The sequence below is a fragment of the Salmo salar genome, chromosome ssa10, assembly GCF_905237065.1.
Source record: "Salmo salar chromosome ssa10, Ssal_v3.1, whole genome shotgun sequence".
In the NCBI taxonomy this organism is placed as follows: Eukaryota; Metazoa; Chordata; class Actinopteri; order Salmoniformes; family Salmonidae; genus Salmo; species Salmo salar.
Window position 1 is genome coordinate 30,593,708 of NC_059451.1, and position 18,420 is coordinate 30,612,127.

General features: G+C 44.6%; 1 protein-coding gene across 3 annotated transcripts; it reads left to right on the forward strand.

The window, feature by feature from the left end:
- The first annotated feature begins 111 nt into the window (after window positions 1-111).
- Window positions 112-13,980, forward strand: fmo5 (flavin containing monooxygenase 5). Of its 3 annotated transcripts, none has more exons than XM_045687147.1 (11): window positions 112-244; window positions 7,303-7,441; window positions 8,886-9,074; window positions 9,179-9,344; window positions 11,154-11,296; window positions 11,525-11,700; window positions 11,888-12,023; window positions 12,126-12,345; window positions 12,476-12,548; window positions 12,775-13,027; window positions 13,153-13,976. In XM_045687147.1, the coding sequence occupies exons 2-11, from the start codon at window positions 7,310-7,312 to the stop codon at window positions 13,303-13,305; spliced, it is 1,641 nt and encodes a 546-aa protein (XP_045543103.1). In that variant the 5' UTR covers window positions 112-244; window positions 7,303-7,309; the 3' UTR covers window positions 13,306-13,976.
- Window positions 13,981-18,420: the final 4,440 nt, after the last annotated feature.

Genomic DNA, 18,420 nt, shown 5'->3' on the forward strand with positions numbered 1-18,420 from the left:
ATTTACCAGATGTGGTGCGAAGCCAGATATTTGTTTTGACTGTAATATCTAACCTCCACCAATATAACCCAGATCATTGCACTCCTGTCAATGTTAAACATGTTGACTTTGATCCAGGTCTTATTACTTGTGATGATTAAAAAAACGTCACTGTTTTTGCTCGGCATAAAAGGCTGTGATGAGCTCTTCCCTTTTGACTCATACACACACACACAACCCTCACCTGCCGACACACAACACAAAGGTAAGTCGCATTAGAGTAGACATTACTGCTTCACAATATGGAATTGTCTAGAATCTATGTAGAAATGTCATGTGCACTGTACATTATTATGCAGAATGTATACTGCAATTACAGTGGAATAAAGAATTCTGTAGATGTTCTGTTATTAGATTTAGGCCTAATGTCTTAATGATGGAAAAGCCTTTTGTCTAAATTTAAGTGTTTGCAGGTAGGATAATCTTAATGAGTTTTAGATTTCATGTTTGATTTAAACAATGAATGTTGAATTCGAAATGTGGGTAAAAAAGAGCCATCAATTCTGTGGTGCATTAAAGAGCGACTGCCCCTAAAAAGCAACTAATCCTTTTCAAAACAGCCTATTTAACATTGATATGAGTCAGAAACATTTATTCTAGTGTTAAAATTTACGTGTAAATAGGATCATTTTAGTCATAAAGAAGGTTGGGTTTGGATTACAATGATGCCCTCTTTTGCCAAGCTCTATGTGCAAATCACCCCTCCGCCCACTTCGCTTCCCTTCATTGAATGGGGCTCCATTGTTTCATCGCCCCCAAATGCGTTCAAAGGATCATGTGTCCTATAGCTACAGATTGACCATGCCTCCACAGCCAAAGTTCTATGGTTTGCATACCCTGCCAAAGGACCCTAGTATGGAGTTTGTCGGTCCTCAAGTCTGGGGCGGCAGGTAGCCTAGTGGTTAGAGCGTTGGGCCAGTAAACAAATGATTGCTAGATAAAATCCCTGAGCTGAATCTGTTGTTCTGACCCTGAACAAGGCAGTTTACCCACTGTTCCTTGACCGTCATTGTAAATAAGAATTTGTTCTTAACTGACTTGCCTAGTGAAATGAACATTCCCTAAAAGTTCTCCTTTGGTTCTATAGAAAAAAATGTTCCCATAACGTTCTGTGAAAGTTATTTTTCAAAGAAACACACCTCAGAAGTCCTCAACTGGCAGCTTCATTGAATAGTACCCGCAAAACACCAGTCTCAATGCCAACAGGGAAGAGGCGACTCTGATGCTGGACTTCTAGGCAGAGTTCCTCTGTCCAGTGTGTGTTATTTAATGAAGCTGCCAGTTGAGGACTTGTGAGGCGTCTGTTTCTCAAACTAGACACTGTAATGTACTTGTCCTCTTGCTCAGTTGTGCAACGGGGCCTCCCACTCCTCTTTCTATTTTGGTTAGAGACAGGTTGCGCTGTTCTGTGAAGGAAGTAGTACACAGGGTTGTATGAAATCTTCAGTTTCTTGGCAATTTCTCACATGGAACAGCCTTCATTTCTCAGAACAAGAATAGACTGACAAGTTTCAGAAGAAAGGTCTTTGTTTCTGGCCATTTTGAGCCTGTAAATGAACCCACAAATTCTGATGCTCCAGATACACAACTCGTCTAAAGAAGGCCAGTTTAATTTCTTCAATCAAAACAACAGTTTTCAGCTGTGCTAACAATTGTAAAAGGGTTTTCTAATGATCAATTAGCCTTTAAAATGATCAACTTGGATTAGCTAACACAACGCGCCATTGAAACACAGGAGTGATAGTTGCTGATAATGGGACTCTGTATGCCTATGTAGATATTCCATAAAAAATCTGCCATTTCCAGCTACAGTAGTCATTTACAACATTAACAATGTCTATGCTGTATTTATGATCAATTTGATGTTATTTTAATAAACAAAAAATGAAGAAAGAAAAAATCATCCTGGACACAGTCTCCTTTCAGGCCTCCTGGCCTCTCTTCAAACTTCAACGCATTTCCCTCCCGCTGTCCAATTACTTGTAATCTCCCCACTGCACTAAACGTCAGCGGATTTCACTGCTGGGCCACCTGATCTCTGCCATCAGGATCACCCCTCAAGGCAGTTCCTTCCTGTCCCACCTTCTCTCCCTGGCCACCTCCGTGCCTTCCCTGCTTCACACCGTGGTCTTCGATCCCTCGTGCCTCTCGGAGCTCAGGCTTTGGCACCTTCGCCTCAGTCATTGGAACGATATCACCTTTTTCTATGATGACTGTCTCTTCTCCTGAAGACTTACAGCTTTTCACCACACTGCCTCTTCCATTGGGTATGGAGGTTTGTACAGCGGTCATTGGTCTGCTGCCGTAGCCGCTTCTCTCTGGGGGAATGAAGGGTCCAGAAGAGCCAGGGCCGTTCTGACTCCCTACCTATCATGAGTTTCCTAAGACAGCCAGGTTGGACATCTGTCAGTTCCATCTCAGAGCTGTACATGTACCCGGCCAATGTAACTCAATCGTTGATTATCTGTCCCGTCTCCAATTTCAGAGATTACGGCACTTGGCCCCAAATGCAGAACCCCTACCAACCCCAGTCCCTCCTTATTCCATGATGACCTTAAAAAATACAGAAATACCTTTGCTTAAGTATTCAGACCCTTTGCTATGAGACAAAAAATTGAACCCAGGAGCATCCTGTTTCCATTGAACATCCTTGAGATGTTTCTACAACTTCATTGGAGTCCACCTGTGGTAAATTCAATTGATTAGACATGATTTGGAAAGGCACACACCTATCTATATAAGGTCCAACAGCTGACAATGCATGTCAGACCAAAAACCAAGCCATGAGGTCGAAGGAATTGTCTGTAGAGCGCCGAGACAGGATTATGTTGAGGCACAGAACTTGGGAAGGGTACCAAAAAATGTCTGCAGCATTGAAGGTCCCCAGGAAAACAGTGGCTTCCATCATTCTTAAATGGAAGAAGTTTGGAACCACCAAGACTCTTCCTAGAGCTGGCCGCCTGGCCTAATTAAGCAATCGGGGGAGAAGGGCCTTGGTCAGGGAGGTGACCAAGAACTCGATGGTCACTTTGACAGAGCTCCAGATTTCTTCTGTGGAGATGGGAGAAACTTCCAGAAGGACAACCATCTCTGCAGCACTCCACCAATCAGGCCTTTATGGTAGTGGCCAGACGGAAGCCACTCCTCAGTAAAAGACACATGACAGCTCGCTTGGAGTTTGCAAAAGGCACCTAAAGGAATCTCAGACCATGAGAAACAAGATTCTCTGGTCTGATGAAACTAAGATTCAACTCTTTGGCCTAAATGCCAAGTGTCCCGTCTGGAGGAAACATGGCACCATCCCTACGGTGAGGCATGGTGGTGGCAGCATCATGCTGTGGGGATGTTTTTCAGTGGCAGGGCCTGGGAGACTAGTCAGGATAGAGGGAAAGATTAACGGAGCAAAGTACAGAGAGATCCTTGATGAAAACCTGCTCGGGACCTCAGACTGGGGCGAAGGTTCATCTTCCAACAGGACAAAGATCCTAATTACACAGCCAAGACAATGCAGGAGTGGCTTCGGGATAAGTCTCTGAATGTCCTTGAGTGGCCCAGCCAGAGCTTGGACTTGAACCCAATCGAACATCTCTGGAGAGACCTGAAAATAGCTGTGCAGCGACGCTCCCCATCCAACCTGACAGAGCTTAAGAGGATCTGCAGAGAAGACTATGAGAAACTCCCCAATAGAGGTGTGCCAAGCTTGTAGCGTCATACCCAAGAAGACTCAAGGCTGTAATCGCTGCCAAAGGTGCTTCAACAAAGTACTGAGTAAAGGGTCTGAATACTTATGTAAATGTGAAATTGGGCCTCCCGAGTGGCACAGTGGTCTAAGGCACTGCTCGCAGTGCTAACTGTGCCACTAGAGATTCTGTGTTCAAGTCCAGGCTCTGTCGCAGCCGGCTGCGACCGGGATACCCATGGGGCGGCGCACAATTGGCACAGTGTCGTCCCGGGTTAGGGGAGGTTTGACCAGCAGGGATGTCCTTGTCCCATCGCGCACTAGCTACTCCTGTGGCGGGCCAGGCGCAGTGCACGCTGACACGGTCGCCAGGTGCATGGTGTTACCTCTGACACATTGGTGCGGCTGGCTTCCAGGTTAAGTGGGCATTGTGTCAAGAAGCAGTGCGGCTTGGTTGGGTTCTGTTTCGGAGGATGCACGGCTCTCGACATTCGCCTCTCCCGAGTCCGTATGGGAGTTGCAGCAATGAGACAAGACTGTAACTACCAATTGGATACCACGAAATTGGGGAGAAAACAGGGTTTAAAAAAGTAATCACTGGTCCTGTGATATTTCAGTTTTTGATTTTTATATTTTTTGCAACATTTTCTAAAAACCTTTTTTTGATATGTCATTATGGGGTATTATGTGTAGATAGATGAGGGGTGAAATTATTTAATCCATTTTAGAATAAGGCTGTAACGTAACAAAGTGGAAAAAGTCAAGGGGTCTAAATACTTTCCGAATGCACTGTATCACCTGCCTTTTTCCTCCAACGACTTGGTCACCATGTCTGCCTTCATCACCCATGCCAGCTCATCCCTCTTCATGCGGATATCATCCATCCGGATGTACCTGGCCAGGATCAAATTCTTTCTCAAGTTGCTCACTGGGTCTTCATGTTCCTCCACTCACCTGCATGTCTCCCTTCTCCTCAAGGGCTTCCAATGCAAAGAAGTCCACCACCCCCCTCGCCGCCAGTCCATAACACTCAACAACCTGTCTGCCTGCATCCAGACGCTGCGGTCTGGTTACATCTCCATCACAGTCTCTTCCACACTATAATCAATGTTTCTTTTGCCATTTTTTGGGATTCCTGCAATGTTCAGAGTTTACATCCTCATCTACTATCTACAAACTTTCTCGTCATCCTTGTGTGTCAGACGTTCCCATCCTCAATCAGTTTGGCAGGACCACACCAGTCTACCAGTTCCGGCTACCATCTACCCTCAGCCCTTATGAACCACTTACCTACTTCCTGCAGCTCAGACAATCTCAACATGCCTCTCCATCTGACCCACTATTCATTACTGATTCTGCTTCCATCGCCTCTCGCCAATGATTCCATTCCCATCTGAGACAAATACTATCCCTGTCCGGTTATCTTGTTGACCAATTCTCTAGACACACCTGCCGCCTCCATGGCATCCCGACACAGCATCGCAGACCACACCATACAACTCCTTGGCCACTGGTCCTCTCAAGCCTATCATTCCTACATCCGCTCTGACATAAACATCAGGACAGCCCACAAGATGCTAATCTCTCAGAACCTGCATAACTCAGGCATAGTCCTCCAGTCTCTGCCTCATTTCACGAACACCATCTACTTCACGCACTGTATCCTGCCCAACCTGCAAAAAGAGGATTTGTTCCCCAGCTGAGTCTGGTTCCTCAAGGGTTTTTTCATTCAAGGGAGTTTTTTCCTTGCCACAGTTGCTTCTGCTTGCTCTCCTGGGGCCTATGGTTGGTTTTCTCCATGGGCACCTAGTCCGTATGACTGTTCCACCTCAACTATATCGCCAACCATTCAGCACATGAAGTCCAGAACAGCTCACTTCCTATCCAGGGTCCAACTAACTTGGTGCTCTCTTATTGGGGATACTGCCTAACTACTGTACCACGACCTGACGGTGATGTCTACCTGAGGCTCCAAGCCAAACCCTACAGAGTCAACCCCTCCTGATTCTTCATCTGCAGCCCTTGGCTTCATCCGGTCCGTTCTCATTTCCCCGCTGAATCCTCATTCTCACTTCCATTCCATCTCCTCAATAAATATTCTAAACCCATTTCATGTCTAGTCCTGACACTCGTGAAATGGCGTTAAGGATTTAACAAATTCAGAAGGGACCAGACTAGTTGCCTAGCAACTCAACAAGCACCAGCTGTTAACCATTGCAAAACAGCCTATTTTTTGCAACACTTTACTAGTTTGCCTTGAACGTAACTCCTCAAACAAGCTCCAGCTGCTACTAACTGCTAATCTCCACCCCTGTTTTCACTCTTCTTAATCACCACTACCCCCCAATTTAAACCTGACCAAACAGTGATTCCTTCCACTTTTTTGTGTCACATGCCATTCCTTAAAAAAATATTCTAAACCCATTTCATGTCTGGTCATTAAACTTGTGAATTGAACTCAACCTGCAGGAGGTTTGTTTGTTTGTGTGTTTTGATTGAGTGGGGGGAAACGGCTGCGGGCAAGGTTCTGACAGATGGGTGTGTCACGGCTGCCAGCATTACATGAGGAGCAAGCCAAAAGACAAGGCCAAATCAGTGGGTGGGTTCCCCTTTGCATGCACCAGCATGCAGCAGTTTGTTTTCTAATCAGCAAGCAGTTTTTCTCCATGCACCTGGTATTACAATAGGCGTGCAAGTTTGGTCTGTGCTTTTTCTAATGTTTAGACTAATTTCAAACTGGTCAATGTTTGCAGTTATCGCTCAAAAGTCAGATTGTCATATTTTAATGTAACTAAACGACCTGGAGAGATTGCTGTGACCTTATCTTCAGCATTCTATTTTTATCATAAAACTAAAGAACATCTCTCCTGCCTGACATCATCTACAGAGTGTACACCTTCCTGATATTGAGCTGCACCCCCTTTTGCCCTCAGAACAACCTGAATTTGTCGGGGGCATGGACTGCACAATGTGTCAAAGGCATTCCACTGCTGGCCCATGTTAACTCCAATGCTTCCCACAAGTTGGTTGGATGTCCTTTGGGTGGTGGACCGTTCTTGATACACAATGGAAACTATTGAGCGTGGAAAAACCCAGCAGCGTTGCAGTTCTTGACACACTCAAACCTGTGCACCTGGCACCTACTACCATACCCTGTTCAAAGGCACTTAAATCTTTTGCCTTGGCCATTCACCCTCTCCTCCCCCTTAATCTACACTGATTGACGTGGATTTAATCGGTGACATCAATAAGGAATCCTAGCTTTCACCTGGTCAGTATGTCATGGAAAGAGCAGGCATTCCTAATGTTGTGTACACTCAGTGTATGTAAGTTCAATTAGAGCAATTAAGGTTTGCACAACAAACTGCTTTTAAAAGGAGTTCCTCTACCTACAACCTCTGCTGTCTATCCTTCTCTCCTATACTCTCCCTCCCTCTCTCCTCTCCTACTCTTCCTCCCTCTCTCCTCTCCCTTGTCTGGGGGTAGGGGCTTGAAGTGCGTCTCTCCCTGTAGCGCCATACTAACCATAACTCTCTCTCCTCCTTGTAGTTCCATCATGGTACTAACCTTCTCTCTCTCTGTAGTTCCATCATGGTGCGTACAGTAGCAGTGATCGGGGCAGGTCCCTCAGGTCTGACCAGCATCAAGAGCTGTCTGGAAGAGGGTCTGGAGCCCACCTGCTTTGAGAGCAGTGATGACATCGGGGGGCTGTGGAAGTTCAAGGCAAGGCCTGGGACCAGGGACTGATGTACATTTGGCAAACATAGTTTTCAGATTTATTCAGGCTGTTATAATGGTCGCCATTTTGGCACCAACAGTCCAAAGGTAGACAGAATATACAAAAGTATGTGGTCATCAAATTAGTGGATTCAACTATTTCAGCCACACCCGTTTGCTGACGGGTGTATAAAATCGAGCACACCGCCATTAAATCTCCATCGACAAACATTGGCAATAGAATGGTCTTACTGAAGCACTCAGTGACTTTCAACATGGCACCGTCATTCCAACAAGTCAGTTCGTCAAATTTCTGCCTTGCTAGAATGGCCCCGGTTAACTGTAAGTGCTGTTATTGTGAAGTGGAAATGTCTAGGAGCAACAACAGCTCAGTTTGCGAAGTGGTAGGCCACACAAGCTCACAGAACGGGACCGCCAAGTGCTGAAGCACATAGCACGTAAAAATCATCTGTCCTCGGTTGCAACACTCACTACCAAGTTCCAAACTGCCTCTGGAAGCAATGTTCGTTGGGAGCTTCATGAAATGGGTTTCCATGGCTGAGTAGCCACACACAAGCCTAAGATCACCATGCACAATGCCAAGTGTAGGCTGGAGTGGTGTAAAGCTCGCCACCATTGGACTCTGGAGCAGTGGAAAGATGTTCTCTGGAGTGATGAATCACGCTTCACCACCATTTGGTGGATGCCAGGAGAATGCTACAGTACCTGCCCCAATGCATAGTGCCAACTGTAAAGTTGGGTGGATAAGGAATAATGGTCTAGGGCTATTTTTCATGGTTCGGGCTAGGCCCCTTAGTTCCAGTGAAGCATACAATGACATTCTAGAGGATTCTGTGCTTCCAACTTTGTGGCAACAGTTTAGGGAAGGCCCTTTCCTGTTTCAGCATGACAATGCCTGCACATGCAAAAAGCGAAGTCCATACAGAAATGGTTTGTCAAGATCGGTGTGGAAGAACTTGACTGGCCTGCACAGAGCCCTGACCTCAACCCCATGGAACACCTTCGGGATGAATTGTAAAACCAACTGCAATGCAGGCCTAATCGCCCAACATCAGTGCCCAACTTCACTAATGCTCTTGTGGCTGAATGGAAGCAAGTCCCCACAGCAATGTTCCAACATCTAGTGGAAAGCCTTTCCAGAAGAGTAGAGGCTGTTATAGAATCAACGGGGAGGAGACCAAATCCATGTTATATATCTGTATGTATCAATCTATAGTTACCACACTGTTGTGCCTAGCGCAGCTAACATAATGTAATGATTATAAATGGGTGAAACAGTCCCATGTTTGAGTTGACCTAATATGATCACAGAGTGGGATCTTATTTATTTTGTAAGCACGAGAGTGCAGTCAGTTATCAGATGATAATATTTATATTGATGATCATATTATCACAGCGCTATGACTTAAACGTGTCTGCCTCCTTCCAGGAAGTTTCTGAGCCCAACAGAGCCAGTATCTACCGTTCCCTCACCATCAATATCTCCAAGGAGATGATGTGTTTCAGCGACTTCCCCATCCCAGCTGACTACCCCAACTACATGCACCACTCCCGTATCCTTCAGTACTTCAGGCTCTATGCTGAACACTTCAAACTGCTGCAGCACATCCGCTTCCAGGTAACAGCAGAGTGACTTTACAAACCCAATTATGGGGAATAATGGGTTGGTTGGTGGGTTCAAGGTTGGTTAAGTGTGTGTGTGCGTGCGTGCGTGCGTTTCAGACCAGTGTGCGGAGTGTGAGACAGAGGCCAGACTTCAGTCATTCAGGCCGGTGGGAGGTGGTGACAGAGAACAGGGAGGGACAGGAGGAGAGACACATGTTTGACTCTGTCATCGTCTGCTCTGGTCACTACTCCTACCCACACCTTCCACTTAAAGACTTCTCAGGTCAGCAGAATCAATCAATCAACAAATAAAAATCCAATTTTTATAAGAAAGTGCTTTACAATAACCTGGCCTAGACCCCTAGAGCAAGCAGTTAGCACTATGGCAAGAAAAAACTCCTTGAGCCATTCTCAGAGCTGAGACTATTATCTTCTGACACATATATATATATATACACTGCTCAAAAAAATAAAGGGAACACTTAAACAACACAATGTCACTCCAAGTCAATCACACTTCTGTGAAATCAAACTGTCCACTTAGGAAGCAACACTGATTGACAATAAATGTCACATGCTCTTGTGCAAATGGAATAGACAACAGGTGGAAATTATAGGCAATTAGCAAGACACCCCCAATAAAGGAGTGGTTCTGCAGGTGGGGACCACAGACCACTTCTCAGTTCCTATGCTTCCTGGCTGATGTTTTGGTCACTTTTGAATGCTGGCGGTGCTTTCACTCTAGTGGTAGCATGAGACGGAGTCTACAACCCACACAAGTGGCTCAGGTAGTGCAGCTCATCCAGGATGGCACATCAATGCGAGCTGTGGCAAGAAGGTTTGCTGTGTCTGTCAGCGTAGTGTCCAGAGCATGGAGGCGCTACCAGGAGACAGGCCAGTACATCAGGAGACGTGGAGGAGGCCGTAGGAGAGCAACAACCCAGCAGCAGGACCGCTACCTCCGCCTTTGTGCAAGGAGGAGCAGGAGAAGCACTGCCAGAGCCCTGCAAAATGACCTCCAGCAGGCCACAAATGTGCATGTGTCTGCTCAAACGGTCAGAAACAGACTCCATGAGGGTGGTATGAGGGCCCGACATCCACAGGTGGGGGTTGTGCTTACAGCCCAACACCGTGCAGGACGTTTGGCATTTGCCAGAGAACACCAAGATTGGCAAATTCACCACTGGCGCCCTGTGCCCTTCACAGATGAAAGCAGGTTTACACTGAGCACGTGACAGACGTGACAGAGTCTGGAGACGCCGTGGAGAACGTTCTGCTGCTGCCGCACAGCCCTCCATGTGCTCGCCAGAGGTAGCCTGACTGCCATTAAGTACCGAGATGAGATCCTCAGACCCCTTGTGAGACCATATGCTGGTGCTGTTGGCCCTGGGTTCCTCCTAATGCAAGACAATGCTAGACCTCATGTGGCTGGAGTGTGTCAGCAGTTCCTGCAAGAGGAAGGCATTGATGCTATGGACCGCCCGTTCCCCAGACCTAAATCCAATTGAGCACATCTGGGACATCATGTCTCACTCCGTCCACCAACGCCACGTTGCACCACAGACTGTCCAGGAGTTGGCGGATGCTTTAGTCCAGGTCTGGGAGGAGATCCCTCAGGAGACCATCCGCCACCTCATCAGGAGCATGCCCAGGCATTGTAGGGAGGTCATACAGGCACGTGGAGGCCACACACACTACTGAGCCTCATTTTGATTTGTTTTTAGGACATTACATCAAAGTTGGATCAGCCTGTAGTGTGGTTTTCCACTTTAATTTTGAGTGTGACTCCAAATCCAGACCTCCATGGGTTGATAAATTGGATTTCCATTTATTATTTTTGTGTGATTTTGTTGTCAGCACATTCAACTATGTAAAGAAAAAAGTATTTAATAAGATTATTTCTTTCATTCAGATCTAGGATGTGTTGTTTAAGTGTTCCCTTTATTTTTTTGAGCAGATATATATATATATATATATATATATATATATATATATATATACACACACACACACACACACACACACACACACACACACACACACACACACACACACAGTAGAGCATGCCAATCGATTATTCTGTTGGTTTCAGGTATTGAGTCGTTTGAGGGGAAATACTTCCACAGTTGGGATTATAAGGGTCCAGAGGACCTTTATGGGAAGAGGGTGGTGGTGATCGGCATCGGCAACTCTGGAGGAGACATCGCTGTGGAGTCCAGCCGGGTGGCCAAGCAGGTAAATAACAACTGATACAAGGTCAGATTCAGAGCAGGTGACCACTAATACAGGGTCTGATTTTCAATTGGCATAGTTTCTGTGTTTATTTGTGTGGGTTGTTTGTTTCTTATTGACTGTTTTCTTGGTCTGTGAATGAAGTGTGAGCTGGGGGAAGAATGTTCTCTTAAATATGATAATAAAAATCATAAATTAATTATCCCGTCCCTCCTCTCTCCGGTTCTGCAGGTGTATCTGAGCACGCGTCGCGGTGCGTGGGTCATACGTGTGCTGTCGGACAACGGCTTGCCCGTGGACATGAAGTATAACACACGCTTTGTCCACATCCTGTTCCAACTGCTGCCAGTTAACTGGCTCAGCTGGTTCGGAGAGAAGAAGCTCAACGCCATGTATGACCACACCATGTACGCCCTCAAACCCAAACACAGGTGTGTGTGTGTGTGTGTGTGTGTGTGTGTGTGTGTGTGTGTGTGTGTGTGTGTGTGTGTGTGTGTGTGTGTGTGTGTGTGTGTGTGTGTGTGTGTGTGTGTGTGTGTGTGTGTACAATACATGTATACATCCTCTTCTTTCATCCCTTCCACTCTCTTCTAGGTTGTTCAGTACGATTCCAGTAATCAATGATGAGCTTCCCAATAAGATCTTGACCGGTGGAGTCATGGTCAAACCCAATGTCCAACAGATCAGAGGCTCCAGTGTGGTGTTTGAGGATGGGAGTGTGGTGGACAAGGTGGACACACAGCCAGACACAGATACACACACTGAAACATACATGCTCGCATTCACACACCCTATTAATGTTTAACCTGTCTAAGTGTGTTTCGTTTTCTAGGTGGATGTGATTGTGTTCGCTACGGGCTACAACTACGACTTTCCCTTCCTGCCTTCCAACGTAATGCATAAGTCTGGCCACCGGGTGGGGCTGTACAAGCATGTGTTTCCCCCCACCCTGGAGCACCCCACCATGGCCGTAGTAGGCTTCATCCATGCCCTGGGAGCCATCATGCCCCAGGCAGAGATGCAGTCCCGCTGGGTCACACGTGTCTTTAAAGGTCAGACTGAGTGATAGCCAGTAGAGAGGTAGCAGGATCCATTACTGCACATCATTTGCTTCTACCCCCACCTGCTTCATGTGTAGTTCTGATCAGAGGAGTGGTCTTAGTTCTGTCTTGTGTTTCTCAGGTCATAAGAAGCTACCGTCCAACCAGGCCATGCTGAAGGCTGTGGAGTATGACACCAAGGACATGGACAAGAAGTGAGATAGAATGGCTGTCCATCCCAAAGCCATATAATATCTAAGCTTCATACATACATGAATAGAATGCATTCGGAAATTATTCAGACCCCTTGATTTTTTGCACATTTTGATACGTTACAGTCTTATTCTAAAATTGATTAAATAAAAAAATAAAAGCTGGGTATTACTAATCAATATCCTGAATAACTAATAACTGATGACTGTTGCTCTATCCTGTCCACAGCTACATCGTATCCAAGCTGGTGCCGCTGCAGGTGGACTTTGTGTCCTACATGGATGACATCGCTGGGGAGGTGGGGGTCAGACCCAGTCTGGCCTGGCTGTTCTTCACTGACTACCCCCTGTTCAAGAGGGTTCTGTGGGGTCCCGTCACCGCCTACCAATACCGTATCACCGGCCCAGGGAAATGGTCCGGGGCACGCCAAGCCATCTTCACCCAGTTTGAACGCATGTTCCAGCCCTTCAAGACCAGACAGGTGACATATTTATTATATATTTACACTGAAGATGCATTGAAGATATTTGTATTTAAGATAAATGTACATTGGTATCAAATAGGTTATTATACTATGATGTGTTGTTCTGCCCATCCTTGTACCAGGTGGAGGAGAAGCAGGGATGTTCTGTGGTGGGCCGTCTGTTAAAGCTCAGTCTCACAGCGATGGTGGGAGGAGCAGCGGCCTACTACTTCCACCTCCAACCACCCTCCTCCCTCACCTACCTTCTCTCCAAACTCACACCTCAGAGAGCCTGAACACCATCCTCCTCCACCTCCCTCCTCTCCACTCTCAACCCCCAGAGAGCCAGAAAAGAGAGGAGGGAGGTGGTTTAGGATGAAAAGAGGTGTTCAGGCTCACCACCCTCTTTTCATCCTAAACCACCTCCCTCCTCTCTTTTCTGAACACCACCCTCCACTCCTCTCCTCATGTGATCTTCATGATTCTCAGAGCCATTCCTCTGCTGTGAAGTATATTATTGGTATTATTAAAGATTGTAACTGGACTGCTCTTTGTGTATAACTGGGTAGAAAAAAAACTTCTTTTAAATTTAATACCCCATATTAAATTTCATAAATGTTGATTACCTTCCCAATGTTCAACCATTCCGCAACATAGCAAATGTTTAAGCGAACTGAACACACATTTGCATTTGACACAGTTCCAGTCAAAACTACTCCAGCTGAGAGAGAGCAAAGTCTATCCCCCTGACTGCATGACTGACATACTGACTGGGGTTACATAACAATCTGGGTTTTGACTGAGAGTTTAGAGGTTTTCCACACCAGCGAACACAGCAGGCAACACACAGGCTTCTGGGTCCACTCACTGGACCAGGTGGGTACAGTCTATGGGTGACAGATTTAGATGAGTTGGCATTGTTATTCAGGTTTACAAAAGATAATAAATAACTTGGTGGGTGACTACATTTATCCGGTTTCACGTGTACATGTACAAGTGTGTATTATACCCATGTGTTAAATGGAAATTTGTTTTTGCATATCCCACCTTCCCCTGAGACACCCTTGGAGAATGGGGTAACAGCCAGGGTCAGGGATTATCAATGGAGGCACAGTAGCAATTAAGGGTTAATCAACAGATTTTTCACCTTGTCAGAGGTCAAGGAGTGTTGAATTCGGTTAGCAATTTTTTGGATTGCTGATTTGCTACGTGAGACTTATTTGATCTAATATAAGTTTCATAATGGTGAGGTTGTTACGAATGCACTGATATTAGCCTTTACACGTAGCATTTCGGCAACTTTGAAAAAAATACAACTTTATATTGGAGTTGCCTGTTGTTCACACACATCTGCCCTCTCATTGGCTAGAATGGTCCCACCTGATCTCGATCTGCCTTCCATCAAAGACAGAATAGCGCTTCCATCTTTGAGGACATGTATTTCCATTGTTAGAGCGGTCACTCCACTATCTTGTCAATATAATAGATACTCTTTGTTTCCACCCCTGTGGGAGAATCTCGATTGCATACTCCTCTCTCCTTGCCTCCTTCTCAAAACCTTTTGGAGAAGGTCAGAAGGGAGAGACCTTGCTTTCTCATCCAATTGGTTTTGAGGAAGCAAGGGGTAAACAATTGAGATTCTCCCTGTGTCCAATGGAATAGAGGTAAGCACAACTTCTTCAACATCAAAGTTTACTGTTTGACAAATGTATTTGTGTTGTTCCATGATGTTTTCATGATTTTGAAGAAAAGTAATCAAACCAAAGCAATGTGTGAGCAACTCTCCCTTTAAAGGTACAGTAGACAGCTTTTTGGGTGACCCAACCAAATCCAATAGAGTTATAGAAACGTCATTCTCAGTAACTAGGTTTTCATCCAATTGGCGACAGATTTTCATGCGAGTATTCTACAATCCACAAATAAAATATGCACATTTTCCCATCAGTGGTGTTTCCACCAAATGGACTTGTTGCGTCTAAAAATCAGAGCGTGATGACAGTGCACACAAAATGTACTTTTCCAATTAAGTTTTCATGTACCGATTAAAAGTTGTTTCCATCGCATTTTCAACTACCTCGCACAAAAACTGTTGCATTAAATCGCATGTGCCTTCTCTGGTCCTGGCACATGCGCTCTAGTCAACGGCTCGAAGAAACTGTGCAAGTAGGTTGTGCGGGTAGGCTAGTCTACACAGCAAGATTATAAAAAAAATTTTTTTTCAAATGGCAGTCAAGCATCGACTATCATGTCACCAGAATAAGGCCCTCGATACGTATTGGAAAGGAGCATCAATATTACCGTGCACTTTCACCACCCTGGGAAGGTTATAATAATTTATTCCATCTGTAGATAAACTGTATGGTTTCCTGAGTCATAGTGGAAGGACCACACACCATATCATCTAGTGACTCCAAGTTTACATCAATATGATGGTTATTATGTCAATATTTGCGCTTAAAGGTGATTACGCCGCCATTTTTCACATAATTAATGTTACTGATACAAAAAGATCCCACCATGTCAAACGAACAAATTTTGTCTGCATTTATAAAAGTGTACTGAAACTGATACATTTCTTAATATAGTATGACTTTACATGCATACCAACTATGGATGGAAACGTGGTCAATGAAAGCAAGTCTGAGAGGTGGTAGATTTGTTCAATGTGGGATAATTCTATACTTGCCATTCTTGTGACTGTTCATTTTTAAATACTATAGAGACATTTGTAAAGTTGTCCTTTTGGACTCAATCCATTCTCTCTTCACACAACAGGATATCATATAACTCAAATTACAGAACTCTGAAAATCCCAAACACCCTAATAAATAAAATAAAAATTTAAACCTAGTGTTAGTCTCTTAAAGATGAACAAACATTTTAGTTTTTTTTTCTGGCACATGGTAATCTTAAGGGAAAAAACAGGTAGTTCTGCTCATTTCCAAATGTCAACCTATAATGCACAGAATAGCTTAGGCCTGTTGGATGGAGGAAAAGGTCAGCCATAGACAGTGATATAAAGTACTCTAGTAAAAATACTCAGACACAAATACTCAACGGCTCAGACACGAGACGTATGTGGCAGGGTTTACTGGCAATCACGGACTAGAAAAAGAAAACCACGCCACGGACACCGACGTCTTGCTTCCAGACAAACAAAGCACCTTCTTTGCCCGCTTTGAGGATAATACAGTGCCACCGACGTGGCCCGTTACCAAGGACTGCGAGCCCTCCTTCTCCGTGGCCGACATGAGTAAAACATTTAAAAGTATTAAACCTTGCAAGGCTGCCGGCCAAGACGGTATCTGGAGCATCAGTATTTGTGGGTTTGATTACAGACTCAAAATGGCCAGAACCAAAGAACTTTCTTCTGAAACTCGTCAGTCTATTTTTGTTCTGAGAAATGAAGGCTATTCCATGCGAGAAACTGTCAAGAAACTGAAGATCTCGTAGAATTACTGTGTACTACTCCCTTCACAGAACAGCGCAAACTGGATCTAACCAGAATAGAAAGAGGAGTGGGAGGCCCCAGTGCACAACTGAGGATTTTTACACAAAATATTTGTGATTAGTTTTTAAATGTTTTATTATGCCGCAAGTAGTCCAAGTCATCCAAGGTTCTGTTACTCCGGCAGTGTTAATGCTGAAGGGGGAGAAAAGCATCACTGAAATGCATTGAAAACACAAATCAATTATTGATTGTAAACTTAATGTAATTGTATATTCATTTCTCAAGTTTCATCAGGAAAAGGTCAAATACTTGTAGCAAGTGTAATATCTGCCATTCTGCATGAACAAAAGTTTCTTACCAAGCCCTTAGCACTGATGTTCCTGGAGAAACTCTTCCTTGTTTGGTAGTGGGACGAGTCTGAGTCTTTGGAGGTTGTTGGCACTGTGTGGGAAAACATTAAACAAACTGTTACTTCAATAGTACACAGTACAATGCAATGTCATATTCCCATATACACCCCACTGTATCCTGTGCATATACCAAATAAACATTGATATGAGTAAATTGGTGATAACATACGCGCTGTTTATGAATTGAACCAATTCACCATCATTGCATTGATGGTTGGTAACATACTGGCCATGGTCTCACCTGAGAGAGAGCAAAGAGGTAGGTAATATACTGGCCATGGTCTCACCTGAGAGAGAGCAAAGAGGTAGGTAATATTCTGGCCATGGTCTCACCTGAGAGAGAGCAAAGAGGTAGGTAATATACTGGCCATGGTCTCACCTGAGAGAGAGCAAAGAGGTAGGTAATATACTGGCCATGGTCTCACCTGAGCGAGAAAAGCTAGGTAATATACTGGCCTTGGACTCACCTGAGAGAGAGAAGGTAGATAATATTTTATCTCAATGTAATTGTATATTCATTTCTCAAGTATACTCAAAATACTTGTAAAGAGCGTAACGTCTGCCATTGGGTATGCTCACGTTTCTTACCAAGCCCTTTGCACTGATGCTCCTGGAGATACTCTTGCTTGGTTAGTTGTGAGAAAGGAGGGACGAGTCTGAGTCTGTGGGTGGTTGTTGGCACTGAGTTGACTACAGCTAAATGTAGAGACATTACCCTCAAATAACTTAGTGTTAGTCACAACAGTGTCCTTTTACATACAGTGCATTCGGAAAGTTTTCAGACCTTCACTTTTTCCACATTTTGTTACGTTACAGCCTTATTCTAAAGTGGATTAAATTAAATGTTTTCCTTTTTAATCTACACACAATACCCCAAAATGACAGTGAAAACAGGTTTTAAGAAATGTATAAAAAATAAAACACAGAAATACCTTATCTACATAAGTATTCAGACCCTTTATTATGAGACTCGAAATTGAGCTCAGGTGCATCCTGTTTCCATAGATCATCCTTGAGATGTTTCTACAACTTGATTGGAGTCCACCTGTGGTAAATTCAATTGATTGGACATGATTTGGAAAGGCAAACACCTGTCTATATAAGGTCCCACAGTTGACAGTGCATGTCAGAGCAAAAACCAAGCCATGAGGTCGAAGGAATTGCCAGTAGAGCTCAGAGACAAGATTTTGTTGAGGCACAGCTCTGGGGAATGGTACCAAAACATTTCTACAGCATTGAAGGTCTCCAAGAACACAGTGTCCTCCATCATTCTTAAATGGAAGAAGCTTATTAGGGTAAAATAACTTCAGGTATATACCCAGTACTATATAGTACTGCTTCAAAGGAATAGTGTTCCCATTCCGTCCGCTTTATTTTCACAGAATTGTGTCTTGCAGAAGGGAACCATGAAGAGGAGCTTGGAGTGGGCAAGAGGGAGGCTGATAAAGCAGCAGAGAAGACCTGATTCATCAAGTATCAATTAATTCTGGTGATTCTCACCTGGTTGGCATGCACAACACGACAAGATATGCAACATTAAGCCCAATCAA